The sequence below is a fragment of the Nuphar pumila genome, chromosome 17 (genome assembly GCF_984573655.1).
Source record: "Nuphar pumila chromosome 17, dmNupPumi1.hap1.1, whole genome shotgun sequence".
Lineage (NCBI taxonomy): Eukaryota > Viridiplantae > Streptophyta > Magnoliopsida > Nymphaeales > Nymphaeaceae > Nuphar > Nuphar pumila.
The window spans coordinates 28,632,693-28,647,641 of NC_143265.1; the positions used below are offsets into that span (position 1 = coordinate 28,632,693).

The following is a 14,949-nucleotide window of genomic DNA, read 5'->3' on the forward strand; positions in this document are numbered from 1 at the left end:
TTTTTTCCGAACCCATATCTTCTTATGTTTCAACGGCCGATGGGACATCTTTAAAAATTGAAAGTATTGGAACACTTGATTTTAAAACTTCTCAAAACTTTTTCGTTCCTAAAGTAAGAGTCGTTCCAAAAATTAATCTAAATCTTTTTTCCGTTTCCCAAATCACCGATCATGGATGCCAAGTCTCTTTCTCACCTAAAGATTACACCGTGAAGGATCTCCAGTCAGGGAAGCTGATTGGGCAAGGCCATAGAAGGCGTGATCTTTATTTTATGGACTTTTTGACTCTTCCATCAAAGTCATTTTGTAATCTTACAAAGGACAAAAGTATTGGTATTTGGCCTGAGAGACTTGGTCATCCAAATTTTGTAAAGATGTCTCTTTTTCCTTTTTTGAACAATACTTGTAAAGACAAACACATGACTTGTAAATATTGCATTTTTGGGAAATCTAAAGCTATTTTATTTCCTCAAAGAAATTATGTCACCACTCGGCCTTTTGAACTTGTTCATTCCGATGTATGGGGACCTTCCCCTATTTTATCCAAAGGAGGTTTTTCGCACTATGTGGTCTTTATTGATGATTTCACTCGATTTACATGGATTTACTTCTTAAGTCGCAAATCCGAAGTTTTCTCCTTTAAAGAATTTCATGCAATGGTTAAAAAACAATTTTTAGGAAACCTATCCATTCTTAGATCCAATTCGGGAGGCGAATATATGTCCAATGAATTTCAAATCTATTTGAAAGAAAATGGTATTTGTCATCAACGTTCTTGCCCAAACACTCCGCAACAAAATGGTATTGCGGAAAGAAAGCATAGACACATAATAGAAACCACAAGAACTTTATTAATTTCAAAGAACATTCCAAAATCCTTATGGGCCGAAGCGGTTCTAACCTCAACATATCTTATCAATAGAACCCCTTCATCTTCTTTGAAAAATCTTTTTCCATTTGAAAAACTTTACAATATGTCTCCCGATTATAAAAGACTAAGAATTTTCGGGTGTAAATGTTTTGTTCTAACTCACAAAAATGATAAACTTTCTTCAAGGGCAATTGAATGTATTTTCTTAGGATATGGCGAAAAACAAAAAGGCTATCGATGTTTTGACATATTAAAAAACAAACTTTATATCTCAAAAGATGTCACATTCTTAGAAGAAGAAAATGGTTTTTCGCATCAACTAAATGAAAATATTGATTACTCCTTTTTATTTGACTTGTTACCTCAAGAAAAGGTTATAGATGATCATGTTAAATCTAGTGAAACTCTCGTAGAGGATCATTTTGAACCTCCAAATGATGGGCAACATGACCAACATGAAAATTTAGAAGAAAATATACCAAGTCAAACACAAGTTTACTCTAGAAGAAATGAAAGTAATCCTCCTTGTGTCCTTGAAAAATTCTCTCAAAACGAGTCGATTGAAGAAGCTTCTCAAAGAAGATCAAATCGTATTTCTAAAATACCAAATAGATTTGTATCTTATGATTCTTTTTCTCCAAATTTTCGAGCATGTTTGCTAGCCCTTCGCTCATTCCATGAACCATCTCATTATAATGATGCTAAACAATATGCTCATTGGAATGAAGCAATAGAACTTAAACTTAATGCACTTAAAAGGGCACAAACTTGGGAAATTATTGATCCACCTAATGGCAAGAAACTCATTGGATGTAGATGGGTTTTTAAAGTAAAAACTAAGAGTGATAGCTCTTTAGAAAGATATAAGGCTAGGTTAGTAGCCAAAGGATATGCCCAAGAATATGGGGTGGATTATGATTAAACTTTTTCCCCAGTTGCTCGAATGACTAGTGTTCGAGCTCTTATTACAATAGCCTCTATTAAAAAATGGCCAATTTTTCAACTTGATGTTAAAAATGTCTTTTTAAATGAAAATTTGAGTGAAGAAGTTTATATGGAACCACCTCCGGGTATGAATTTAAATGGTAACATTTTAAAATTAAAAAAGGCTTAATATGGACTTAAGCAAGCTCCTAAAGCTTGGCATGACAAGTTTAGTAATGTATTAATCAATTTGGGATTTACTTCTTGTTATACTGACACTGTTCTTTTTGTTAAGAAAACAGGTGATTTCATTGTTATTCTACTGTTATATGTTGATGATATGATCATCACTAGGAGTGACAAAAATGGGGTAAATGATGTTAAGTCCATGTTAAAGAAAACTTTTGATATGTCTGACCTTGGATTTTTGAGATATTTTTTAGGTATTGAAGTGGCTTACTCCTCCCGAGGATACATTGTATCTCAAATGAAATTAGCAGCAGACATTTGTACCAAGTCAGGAGTATCTGATGAAAAGAAAGTTGAGACTCCTGAAGTTATCAATGCAAAACTGAGACTTGAGGATGGTGTTCTACTTGAGGATCCAACCCCCTATCGTCAATTAATTGGATCTCTTACCTATTTATCCATCACCCGTCCAGATATAGCTCATGTGGTTCATTCTGCAAGCCAGTTTCGGCATGCACCTACTTCTTTTCACATGGCGGTCGTGATGCGAATTGTGCGATACATCAAAAATACCATCTCCAAAGGGCTTTTCTTATCCTCTTCCTTATCTCTTGAATTAACTGTTTTTACTGATGCTGACTGGAGAGGAAATCCCAATGATTGTATCTCAACTACTGGTCTTTGCATTTTTTTAGGTGAATCTCTCATTTCGTGGAGATGCAAGAAGCAGCAAAAGATCTCACTATCATCCACTGAAGCTGAATATCGGGTCATGACAATGACAACTATGGAAATCGTATGGCTTAGAAGTCTCCTTGGTGACATGGGCGTCCTCATTTCCTCCTCCACCAAGCTCTGTTGTGATAACAAAAGTGTGACCTACATTGCAAGAAATCATACTTTTCACGAGCGGACAAAGCATATCGAAATGGATTGCCATTACGTTTAAGACGAATATCTGAGAGGAACTATCACATTACCATATGTTACTTCAGAATATCAATTGGTTGACTTCTTCACTAAAGCGCTTCCAACTCCACGATTTATGTTTATTCTTAGCAAACTTTCGGTCTTCTCCCCGTAAAGTTTGAGGAGGCGTGTTAAATTATGTATATATAAATATATATTTATACATATACTTATATATATATATACATACGTATATACAAGTATATATATACATATATGCTATGTCACATGGGTGCGGGTGCGGGTGCAGGTGCGACACGGGTGCGGCGCAATTCCAAAAAATTTGGACACAGGGACTCGGCTATATATATATATATATATATATATATATATATATATATATTAAAAAATATATTTTTTTTTAAATATATATAATTATATATATAACAATAAATTAACACATAAAGATTGTAAATTTTAAAGCAAAAATAAAAAAGCAATTCTTAACAACACAAACTTACCAAAATATAACACATAAAGAAGCTTGTGAGTGTGATAAACAACAAAACTTATCATAAATCTGCCTCATCGTCTGAATTAGAGGGAAGAACAGGATTGAGGTAGTCCATGTTGAGAGTATGCAAATTATGTTCTCCCTCTAAGTCAAAATCTTCTAGATTTACATCTCAATTCTTTGATGGTCCACAATTGCATCAAAAAATGACTATATTAGTATCTAACTTAAAACTTTGAATATAAATATTTAAATACAAACTTTGAATACAAAGAAAAATAAGTACCTATATTCTTCTTTGGTATGGCGAGAAATTAATCGTAGATTTGAGTGAACATAAACCAAATCCTCTACTCTTTTACTAGTGAATTTGTTTCTTTTAATGTTGTGAATTTGAGCATATGTATTCCAATTTCTTTCACAACAAGATGATGTAGCAGGTTGGGATAACAATTTCATTGCAAGACGTTGCAGATTTGGTGTCTCTGATCCATATGTTGTCCACCAATTAAGGGAATCTTCCTCGTCCCTTGCCACGAGTGCTGCTAAAGAATTAAATCTCCCAGTAGAAAACTTGTCAAACTCACTATTTACAACCTTAAACATGTGAGGATCATTAAAAAGTCTTCCCAAACATATCATTCTATTTCTTGATATCTCAGGATCTTCATTTGGAGAAACACGACCAACACTTGCAGTCAACCATTTTTTTGCATAGTATTTTGGATTGAGAGAGTGTGACATGCAATGCAAAGGTGTATTGCTTTTATCCCATCTTCTCACTAAAACCGAATGTACATGATTGTAAAATTTTGAATCATCAAGTGCAATATCTTTCTTCTCATGTTTAAAAATGATACTTTGAACTTTTTCAATCATATTGTCTCACATTTCATAAATTCTATGAAGCATAAGTACATCTCTGTCAACTTCTCTCAATATTTCCCAAATAGGCTCTGTAAATTCAACAAAATATGTAATTTTATCCCACCAAAAATCATCACAAATGCATTTTTTTATAGCTTGATTCTTGATATCATCTTCAGTACGATAAGAATCTCAATCTTGATCAGCCACCATCATCATCAATGCATTCTTGAGTTGCTTAATTCTTTTCATCATAACAATGAGAAAAGCAAAACGAGTTTCAGCAACTTTCAGTAACTTGAGATCAGAATGCCTATTAAATATAGAAAGAGCATGATGATGGTTTACAACAAAATTTCTAATATTTCGAACATCATGCTCTATTTTCTCAATCCATAAACACATTTCACGTGCATGTGTATCATCTTTTGATGGATTGCATGTACTCTTAAGTGCCAAATTTAAACTGTGTGCTGCGCAAGGAGTCCAAAAAATATGTGAATATGTATCTTCACTTGCCAAATTCATTCTTGCACGACTGCAAACTGGAGCATTGTCCGTAATGATTTCACCACACTTTCTTCACCCACTTCTTTTATCACTTCGACAAATAATCTCTTTAAATATTCAGCATCTTTATACTCTCCCGATACATCAACAGACTTCAAAAAGATTGGTCCATTAAGTGAGTAAGCAATGGAGTTTATCAGTGGTCGCCTTTGTATATCAGTTCACCCATCAGAAACAATCGACACTCCATGTCGTTTCCATGCAAATTTTTGGGTCTCTAACAAGTCTTCAATTCTATTTTCTTCCTCTGTAAGAATGACTGTTCTTAGTTTTTCTGAACTAGGAGGCACATAACCACTCAAATTACAATTAGACAAAGATGTAATCATATCTTTCCAGTATGGACTTCTAGCTACATTAAAAGGAATTGAGCTTGAGTAAAAGAATCGACCAATCTTTTTATCAATTTATGCTCTTGCCATGTTTTTGAATGACGCTTGTATTGTTTTATTGCTTTCCATCTTTCTTTTCTTTAAAAGTTCTTCTTGTATATCACTAGCAATAGGAAAAGACAAATTAATCGAATCGCTTCTCATCTCTGCAATTTTTTTCTTTTCAACTTCCTCTTGTTCTTTTTTTAATTGCTTTAACATGTCTTTGCCAACCCCAGAACATGCCTTAATTCCTAGACCACGAATATGCAAAATATGTGCTTTTACACACGTATAAGAACCTATGAAAACAGTCTTACATAGATTACAATGAAACTGCACATTCCCACCACCACCACTACTAGCTTTTACCCCTTTTGTCACAAGCCTTCAAAGTGGTTGAGAAACTTTTAATTCAGGGTTAGAACTTGAACCAAATGTATTAACACTACCGCTAGAACTTGCCATTATATCTGAAAAGTGAAAACCAAAAAGAAAATAAGTAAATAAAATAAAGTTAATAAACACTTCAAAATAATAGTAATAGGAGCTCCAGGTTCGTTCCCCCTGTGTAAATCAGGTTCAAACCAAGCCCTCCTCTGCAAACCAGATTCGAGATAGGGGGCCTACCCCCTATCTGACGCAAAAAGGAGGGGCAGGGCAAGCCCCTGCTGAACCTTATCAGTGGCAGGGCTTCGCCCTTGCCAAAGGCAGCAGGGGAAACAAGGAGGGGCCGAGCCCCTCCTCATTTCCCTTTTGTTCGGCAGGGGTAAGAAGGAGGGGGGGAAGGAGGGGACTCGGCCTGCCTCGTTCTTATTTTCCGGCAGCCCCTCCCGCCCTCCCTGCACCCTCTGCTCGCAGAAGAGGGGCTCGGCCCCTCCCTTTGCCTTCGATTCACAGAAGAGGGGCTCGGCCCCTCCTCGTTTCCCTTTTGTCCGGCGTGGCAAGGCTCGGCCTGTCAGCCAAGCCCCCTCCTTCCCCCACTCCTACTTCTTACCCCTGCGATAAAAGGGAAACGAGGAGGGGTTTAGCCCCCCCTCTGTGAATCGGAGGCACAGGGAGGGATCGAGCCCTCTTCTGCGAGCAGAGGGTGCAAGGAGGGGGGGCGAGCCCCTCTTCTGCGAGCAGAGGGTGCAGTGGGGGGGGGGAACTGCCTGACATAAGCGAAACGAGGAGGGGCCAAGCCCCTCCTTTGTGAATAGGAGGCACAGAGAGGGGTCAAGCCCCTCTTATGCGAGTAGAGGGTGCAAGGAGGGAGGTCGCGAGCAGAGGGTGCAGGAGGGTTGACATACCTGTTGAGTGCTGACGGAGGGGGAGACGGTGGCTGGCACCTGTGTGTATCGTCGCCGAAGTCTGGATCGCCGGCGTGGGTGTAGGAGAAAGCTGCAGGGGCTGAGGGGGAGAGGCAAAATCGAGAGGGTAAGCCCCTCCCCCTGTCGATAAACCCCTTTTAGGGTTCGACTGCAGATGAAATTTGGATCTGGGTCGGGTCCGGACCCGACCCGACCCGGATCCAAAACGTATTTTAAAAATCAAAATAGACGGACTCGGCCTTGACTCGTTGACTTAGCCGAGTCCGTGTCGGGGCGTGTCGACTCAGGTGCGGCGCCTCCTTAGCCGAGTCTGTGTGACTTAGCATATATGTATATATATACATATTTCCTTTTTTGTTTTCTTGTACCCCAAAAACCCGATAGGGGTATTTTGGTAAATCCCCATGTAATCTTTTTCTTTTTGTATTTTTGCTTCTCTCTTTTTTTACCTTTTCTTTTTCTTTTTTCTTTTTTTGTTTTACATATTGTAAGACTACAAGGGGGCCCACTCATCTAGTCATTGGGGCCCCAACGGTCATATTTATGACCGTTGGGGCTCCCAACGACTAGATGGGAGCCCCCCTTGTGGTCCCTCCTCTTTAGTTTCCTCCTCTATAAATAGAGGAGGCTTTCTCTTGTATTAGCAATGGGTTTTTCACCCTCTTCTTTATTTCTTCAATAATATTCAACTTATGACTTTTAGTCATTTTTCCCTTTAGTGGGTTTTGTATACACTTTTAGTGTTTGTGTTCTTGGCTCTTGGCATCACTCTTCAAGAGTGGTTTGCTTTATTGGTGCTTCCGCCCTTTTTCATTACAACGATGACCATTATAGGGTTTATCGTTACTATTGTCCTCGTACCAAGAAAATTTTGATTTTCAGGCATGTGGTGTTTGATGAAACAAAGTTTGAAGTGAAAAGTAATGAAGTATCTCATACCACAACTGCGAATTTTTATTCAGACCAGTTTGGTCTTGCACATGCTAAAGAACCAACCTTAAATTCTATAGGACAAGGTATTCATAGAGGCAATGTTAGTGATGAAGCAGATTTTTTTCCTACAATCCATGCAACCAGCAATATTTGTGGCAGCAATATTGAATTAAATACACAAGTTGCTGCATCCACTCCTATGAGTAATACAAGGTGGACTGAACCACCACAGGTCTATCAATGCAGAAGAGTGGGGACAAACACAGCAGAACTGCCATCTCATGATGAAGATATAAGTGTTGGCCATCAAGAAGAGGATAATTTGAATAATCCACAGAGACATGTTTGTGGCAAAACTGCATCAGAATCATATCATGAAATTACAGAGGTTCAGCCTATAACACAGGTCAGGAGATCAACAAGAATTTCACAACCCGGTTTGTAAGTTATGAAAGCTTTTCAATTGAATTCCAAAGTTTTATTAGTTCCATGATAAACTCCCATGAGCCACATTTCTACAGAGAAGCTAAAGATAACCCACGTTGGGTTGATGCTATGAATGAAGAAATTGCAGGTTAAGTGTGGTACATGGAAAATAGTCGATCGCCCATCAGATAAGAATGAAGTCGGATCCAAGTGGATTTACATGATCAAATATAAATTTGATGGCAACATAGAAAGATGTAAAGGGGTATACACAAGAATATGTTTTGGATTATGACGAGACATTTAGTCTGGTAGATGTTGAAAGTATATATAATATAAAGTAATATAAACATGTGTAAAGTAAGTTTATAAAGTTATTCCGTGCATACCTATAGTGAAGGGGGTATACTTGTCTTTTACCTTTCTTTTGATGTACTCTAAAGAGGGTCGACCCTTTTTAATATGTTCTCAAAAAAGATAAGAGAATGACATATGTGAACTCGTCTATTTTGTGCTTCTTGCTAAAACCCTATGTCACACGGACTCTTCTAACAGGGCACCGCACCTGCACCCAGGTGGGTGCGACACTTGGACACAGCTTCCTTTGTGTTAGGTGAAGTCAACCACACTGAGGTCCATTTCTATCCAAAAGTGGATTCAGTTAACCTTAATCAAGTCCATTTTTATCTATACTATATATATAAATACATAAATGCACACAAATACACATAGTGTTAACTTAAAACTGTTAAAAATTATATATATATATATATATATATATATATATATATATATATATATATATATATATCCTCCCCGCACCCCTGCACCCAAGTTTTTTTAAAGTGCCGCATCGCTGCATCCGCACCCCTACCCGCACCCGCACCTATGTGACATAGCTAAAACCCTAACCACACTAAATTTGTACATGGTATTAGAGCGAGGGAATGCATTGAAGAGAAGCAGCTGGTTGTTGGAGAGGAGAAGCTTGAAGAAAAACTCAGATTGGGACTTACCTGTGTTGATGTCATCCATTGAGGAACGCCTAGTCCAGTCTGGTCAGGTTTGGTTAGTTTGAGTTTGGAGCTTGCTAGGGTTTGATTTTAGAAGTTCTAAAAATCAAACCCTATTGGATTTGGAGTTGTATTGGATTTTTCAAGATTTTTTGAGTTTCTTAGAAATCCCAGATCAGTTTTGAGAAAACCCTTAATTTGTCCTGATTTTTTGTTATTAAGGGTTTGGATTGCTTCTACTTAGGTGGTTTTTGAGTTGGGAATGCTTCTATATCAATGTTGTGCTCAGTTTTTGGTTTTATACTGAGTTTTGATGAAATTTAGGGTGTTCACAGCCTGGGGTAGCCTATTTTCTGTCCTTCTAAGCATATTTTGGACATCGGGTAGGCTGAGTTAGTGTGGTACCTCTGTTGTTTCATTTTGGGAGTGTGAACAGACCTATTTGGTATATAAAGGTTGTGAAAACTTGCTTGGAGGGTTTTGTGCAAAGATTTGTGAGTTTTATCGTTGTATGTAGTGGAGCTACTATTGACGTCATCTGCAGTTTGTGAGTTTTGTGCCTATCGATCCTATTTTCTGCTGTGTAGTGGCCTGATAATTGTTGTTTTGGTGTTGGGTCAGCATAGTAGTGATTCTTGCAATTGTTTTTGTCTCTTTGTGTGTTGGACTTAAGTTATATTTCTCATATCATATGTTTATAGTTGGAGTATTGACAGTCTGTTAAATGAAGAAGTATTGATGTGAAATGTGGTATAAGCTATGTCACACGGACTCGGCTAAGGAGGTGCCGCACCCGAGTCGACACGCCCTGACACGGGTGCGGACTCGGGTGCGGCTTCGGACTTGGCCCGGACTCGGTCAACGCCGAGTCGGACTCGGTCAACGAGTCCAGGTCGAGTCCGTCCACATTTTGGACTCGGTCAACTTTGACCGAGTCCAAAAATGTCCCTAAAAAACCAATTTTTTATATTTTTTATTTAAAAATATATATATAAAAAGAGTGACAGTGCTGCAGTCACAGACTGTGCACAGTCTGTGCACACTGTGCAGTGTGCACAGTGCACAGTCTGTGCAGTGTGCACAGTCATGTGACTGTGCACAGTCATGTGACTGTGCACAGTCATGTGACTGTGCACAGTCACACGGACTGTGCTGTGGCATTTTAAAAATAAAATAAAATTATATATATATATATATATTTTTTTTTTTTTTTGCCGAGTCCCCGTGTCCAAAAATTTTAAAATTGTGCGGCACCCGTGTCTCACCCGCACCCATGTGACATAGGGTATAAGTATTCTGGCAGTCTAAGTGGAATTGCTTTGTGTTTGTGTGGTGTATACTTTGGCTGATGTTAGTGTCGTTCCCTCTTTCTTGTTGATTGCAGTGTGTAGTGTGATAGAGTAACAGTCTTGTGCTCTATTGCAACTGCATCTTGCTTGTTCAATCTTTGTGCAGGAAGTGCATCTTGCTTGTTGTCTTTGTGTGCAGTAAATATTTGTAGTTTAGGGGTTGTGTGAACTATAGAGAAAGAGGGAATTCAAATTATTCCAGTGAAGTTGAATGGAAGAGGTGGAGGGTCTAGAGGATGAGGAGAGATGGGATTTGGTGTAAGAGGTGACCTTAGTTCTGTTCAGTGTCACTATTGCAAGGGTTTTGGTCATATGAAAAATTATTATCCCATTATCAAGAAAAAGAGAGTTAGTGCATATGTTGTTTCCACTGAGGGCCATGGCATAATGCCCAAGGATGAGCAGTCAGTTGGTTCTCAGTTGGTGGTGAAGTGATGGGTAGTAGGCAGCTTCAAAGATTAGAACATGTTCAGCAAGAGATTAATCATCAGATCCAGCAATTGCAACTTCTTGCTCAGTCAACCATTGGCCCTTCTTTCTCTACTACTGCATTCTCTTCTAGTTCTGCTCTCTGAGGTATCTCAGGTCTTTCCTCTGATTGGTTGATAGGCTCTGGTGCTTCATGCCATATGACACCTCATGAGTCTGTCCTTGTTAACTGTCATCCCAACAGTGGCATCTTTCGCACTGTAGATGGTTCGTCTATGTTTGTTTTCAAAGTAGGTTCAATTACTTGTAATTCCTTTTCTTGTAGTAAATTCATTTTTTCTCAAGTTTATCATGTTTCGTCCTTTGTTATGAATCTTATTTTTATGGATCAACTCACCAAACTTAACTATAATGCTATTTTCTCATCAATTGGTTGTTTTGTGCAGGATCAGTTGTCAGGAAAAAAGTTTGGGATTGGCTATAGAAGAAGAGATTTGTTTTATCTGGATTGAATTGATAAGAGAGAGCAGAAGGAAATTAGAACTGGATATAGAGCTTCAGTTTTGGATCAGTCTATTTTAAGGCACCAAAGACTGGGGCATATTCTCAGCTCTAGATTGCAAAGTTTAGTGTCCTCAGAAAGTTTTGGAAAATCCAAGCCAGTTTTGTCAAATCATGTTAAAGATTGTGTGTGTTGTAGACTAGCCAAAAGTCAAGCCTTGTCATTCAAGTTTAGTGATAGGGAATCAAAAAGTCCTTTTGACTAGTACATTCAGATGTATGGTGTCTTTTCTTGTTGTGTCAAAAGAAAGATCATCCTATTTTATGACTTTTATAGATGATTGTACATGGTTTACATGGATATATTTTATGAAAAATAGAAGTGATTTTTTTGAAATTTTTAAGAGCTTTTGTGCCATGGTTGAAAATCAATTCGCAACCAAGATTAAAACTCTACGTACGAACTTTGGTGGTGAATATATTAGCTATGTGTTTAAAAAATTTCTGCAAGAGAGAGGTGTGGTTCATCAAAAATCTTGTTCTTACACTCCTGAGCAAAATGGTAAAGTTGAGAGAAAAAGCAAGCATATCTTGAAAACAACAAGAGATCTTCTGTTTGGTGGAGAAGTACCCAAAGTGCTTTGGGTAGATGCAATTCAGCTGAGCATTTATCAGATAAATTGCATGCCTTCTGGAGTACTTAAAGGCATATCACCCTTTCAAAAATTGTATGAAAAGGTTTCAAACTATGATATGTTGAGGGTGTTTGGTTGTGTATGTTTTATTTTGCTAGCTGACAAATACAGAGACAAGTTATCTTCTAAAGTTGACAAATGTTGATTTCTTGGTTTTGTTGAGGGTCAAAAGGGATACAAGTACCACGATCCAGTTGGAAAGAGAGACTGGGTGTCCAGGCATGTTTTTTCAGGAGAATGTGCTATAGTTTAGTCAGTATAAAGAAAAGTTAGAAAATGAAACTGACTTTTCCTTTTTTATTCCCTTTGAATAAAGGGAAGGTAGGAGAGAGAGAGAATAGAGAGTCAAGGGGAGCAAGTTCTAACTAGAGAAGATAGGTTTGATCATACCTACTCAAAGAGATGTGAAGGTGTAATTGAAATTACATTTTTTGATCAAGTAGAAGAGCTGAAAAGTGAAGAGGCCAATCTTGATTTCATTCCTACAACAGCTGATCCAGGACAACAACAGCAAAACTCAGAGTTACCATCTACTTCTTCTTCCACATCTTCTCAGGTACGTAAAAGTTCTAGACCTTCTGTATGTTTGTCTCGTTTTGTGTCCTATGAGTCTTTTGCTCCTCATCATCATGTTTCTTGGCCTTAATCCATTCCTATGTTGAGGCTGGGTTCTGTGCCGAGGCAGCAGCAAAGAATAGTTGATGGTACATAGAAGAATGCATCGCAAAACAATGGTAAAGACAACTAGCACATATTTTCAAAGAACTATGTCACATGGATATGGGGATCCGGCCTTTTTTATGAAGTTTTCAATGTGACTAGTTTATAAGGGGATACAAAACGGGAGTCAAAATGGAGTACCCATGTGACAACCAAAGACTGAGTTCAAATAATAATAACCAGAAACTAAGAAATACTCAAGGTCAGCAAAAAAAGAACCAGAATTGTGAAGCAACGAAGGAAGCAGAAGCAGGAATTGAGAATTGTTTAAGTCCACGTGAAGCATGAGATAGGAAACAAACCAATAAGCAAATGAGGCAGCTTTTGGGAAGTGTACTTCTTAAACATGGGAGGTGTTTGGGAAGAACACTACTTGGACAAAATGTTACAATGGAGAATTAAAAGGTGGTGTTGTTGTTGTTTGTTGTTGTTGGAGAATTAAAAACATGATAGGAAGCACAATCCCATGCTTGGAACATGTCCTTCCTACAAACTTGCTATGAGAAGGGAAGCATGCCTCCCATTGAAGTTCAGAACTGATGCACATTGCACTTCCAACTAAGGGGGTGACATTTCTAGTAACTCTGATATCAATACTGATGCTAGATGATTGAAGTTTATCAAAAGTAAAAGGTTCTTAAATTTGTGATTTTTAAGGATGAGAAAATTGGTTTTAGAACCTTTTGTTACCGAGAAAAGCCTCTATTGATCAAAATTTATTCCAAGAGAAGGCCTCGCTACTGGAATCGGCAAAAGCAAAAAAAGAAAAAGAGTAAGAATGGAAGACACATCTTAGGTAACAAAAACACAATCAACCGATTAAGGAAAACTAATAGCCTATAGAGAATACGACCTTGAGAAGAGAACCGTGGTACATTTTCTCATGAGCATATTAAAAGAAGAATGAGATAATGAATCCTTTCACAGCAGCTATGATGGCATGCAACCAAGTAGGGCATCTTCAAGCAGAGAGATGAAAACCAAAAAGGCTGCACAGGCAGAAAACAGCGCCAATGTAACAAGCACATAATTCCATCGAAGAGAGAGAGAGAGAGAGAAGTCCATTACTAAATACATATAGTACAATCATTCACTCGAATTACTAAACTCAATAAATGTGGCGGTTAAGTGACACAGACGTTTAAACAATGCTATATTTCTAACGTTAAAAGAAAAGGACTATTCAAAGTCATGGCACTCCCGAAACAGTCTCAGAACACCAAGAACAGATAAAGAGAGCATTGAAATAATCAATCAAATTCAAGGCCACATACAGCAAAAGAAGAAGGAAAACTGTTCCGTCTCACAAATCAACCATCAAATTTCAGCAATCTACAAAAAACACACACAAACACCAAATCCAATCAAAACTAAGATGGTAATCCTCAAAAAGCAGATACCTCCAAACGACAGACTCCGATCGATCATTCCAAGACCTTGGGACCTAAAAACCACCAAAACCAACAAACAAAAAACCCATCAGCAGAAAGCAAAAAAGCGAAACACCAACCAAACCAATTCTTGCATTAAGTTAAATCTGAACGAAATGGGCAATTGGGTGCCGAAGAGAAAATTGAAAAACAGGTCTACCATGGAGTTCGAGGGGGCGGGCGTCCTTGTTCCAGCCGACGCCGCGCGTGGCGTCGAGGTACTGCTGGACGAGATGGCGACACTTCTGCAGGTGGTTGACGCCTTCGATGCGATAGCACCACTTGAGCTTCTCCCTGATGATCTTGGCGGTCTCGATGTGGATCCACTTCTCCCTGACGAGGTACTCCCGCTGCTCCAGGAACGCCACGGGATCGGCGTATGGGTTGTTGGGATCGAAGTCATCGGGAGGCCCTTCATCGAATTTCACCCCGCCTTTCCTCACCATCTCTTTCGGCTGCTGCTGCTCCTTTTCTGTTTTCCAACACAAAGGGAAAACACTCTAGAAATGAGACCAAAGGATGGTGGGGACTGGGGACTAGAGGGAGAAGGAGAGACGACATCCTTTTCCTCTCTCTTGTTTGGAATTTGGATGATGGACTAGACGGGCCCAATTCCAAATACAATTACTCGGATTCGATTAAGAAAACTGAATCCGATTAGTAATTGGAATTAATGACCCAATCCGATGGATATCTGATTTTAACAGATCTAAATCCGATTACATGTATTTCTTTTAGTTTTGGTATTTGGTATTAGCCTTTTTCCACCCGAATCTGAAACTGAAACTGAATCCGATTAGCCAATATCTGATTTGTGGGATTTGATATTGGCTAAATTCAACCTGAATCCGAACTGTTTACATTCTTAGATTCGGTTCGATGCAGGCTTCTAATGAATCTAACCTAATTGGATGTGAAGTTGGAT

At 38.5% G+C, this 14,949-nt stretch overlaps 1 protein-coding gene across 1 annotated transcript in view; it reads right to left on the bottom strand.

Annotated features, from left to right (window-relative positions):
• The window catches only part of LOC149811835 (NADH dehydrogenase [ubiquinone] 1 beta subcomplex subunit 10-A-like), a 28,056-nt gene extending 13,493 nt beyond the window's left edge, over window positions 1–14,563 (bottom strand). Inside the window, exons 1-2 of the mRNA XM_089993133.1 lie at window positions 14,185–14,563; window positions 13,995–14,038 (exon numbers count right to left, since the gene is read on the bottom strand). Coding sequence (XP_089849259.1) covers window positions 14,019–14,038; window positions 14,185–14,470 — 306 coding nt within the window. The 5' untranslated portion in view covers window positions 14,471–14,563 and the 3' untranslated portion in view covers window positions 13,995–14,018. The remainder of the gene's footprint in view (window positions 1–13,994; window positions 14,039–14,184) is intronic.
• Window positions 14,564–14,949: the final 386 nt, after the last annotated feature.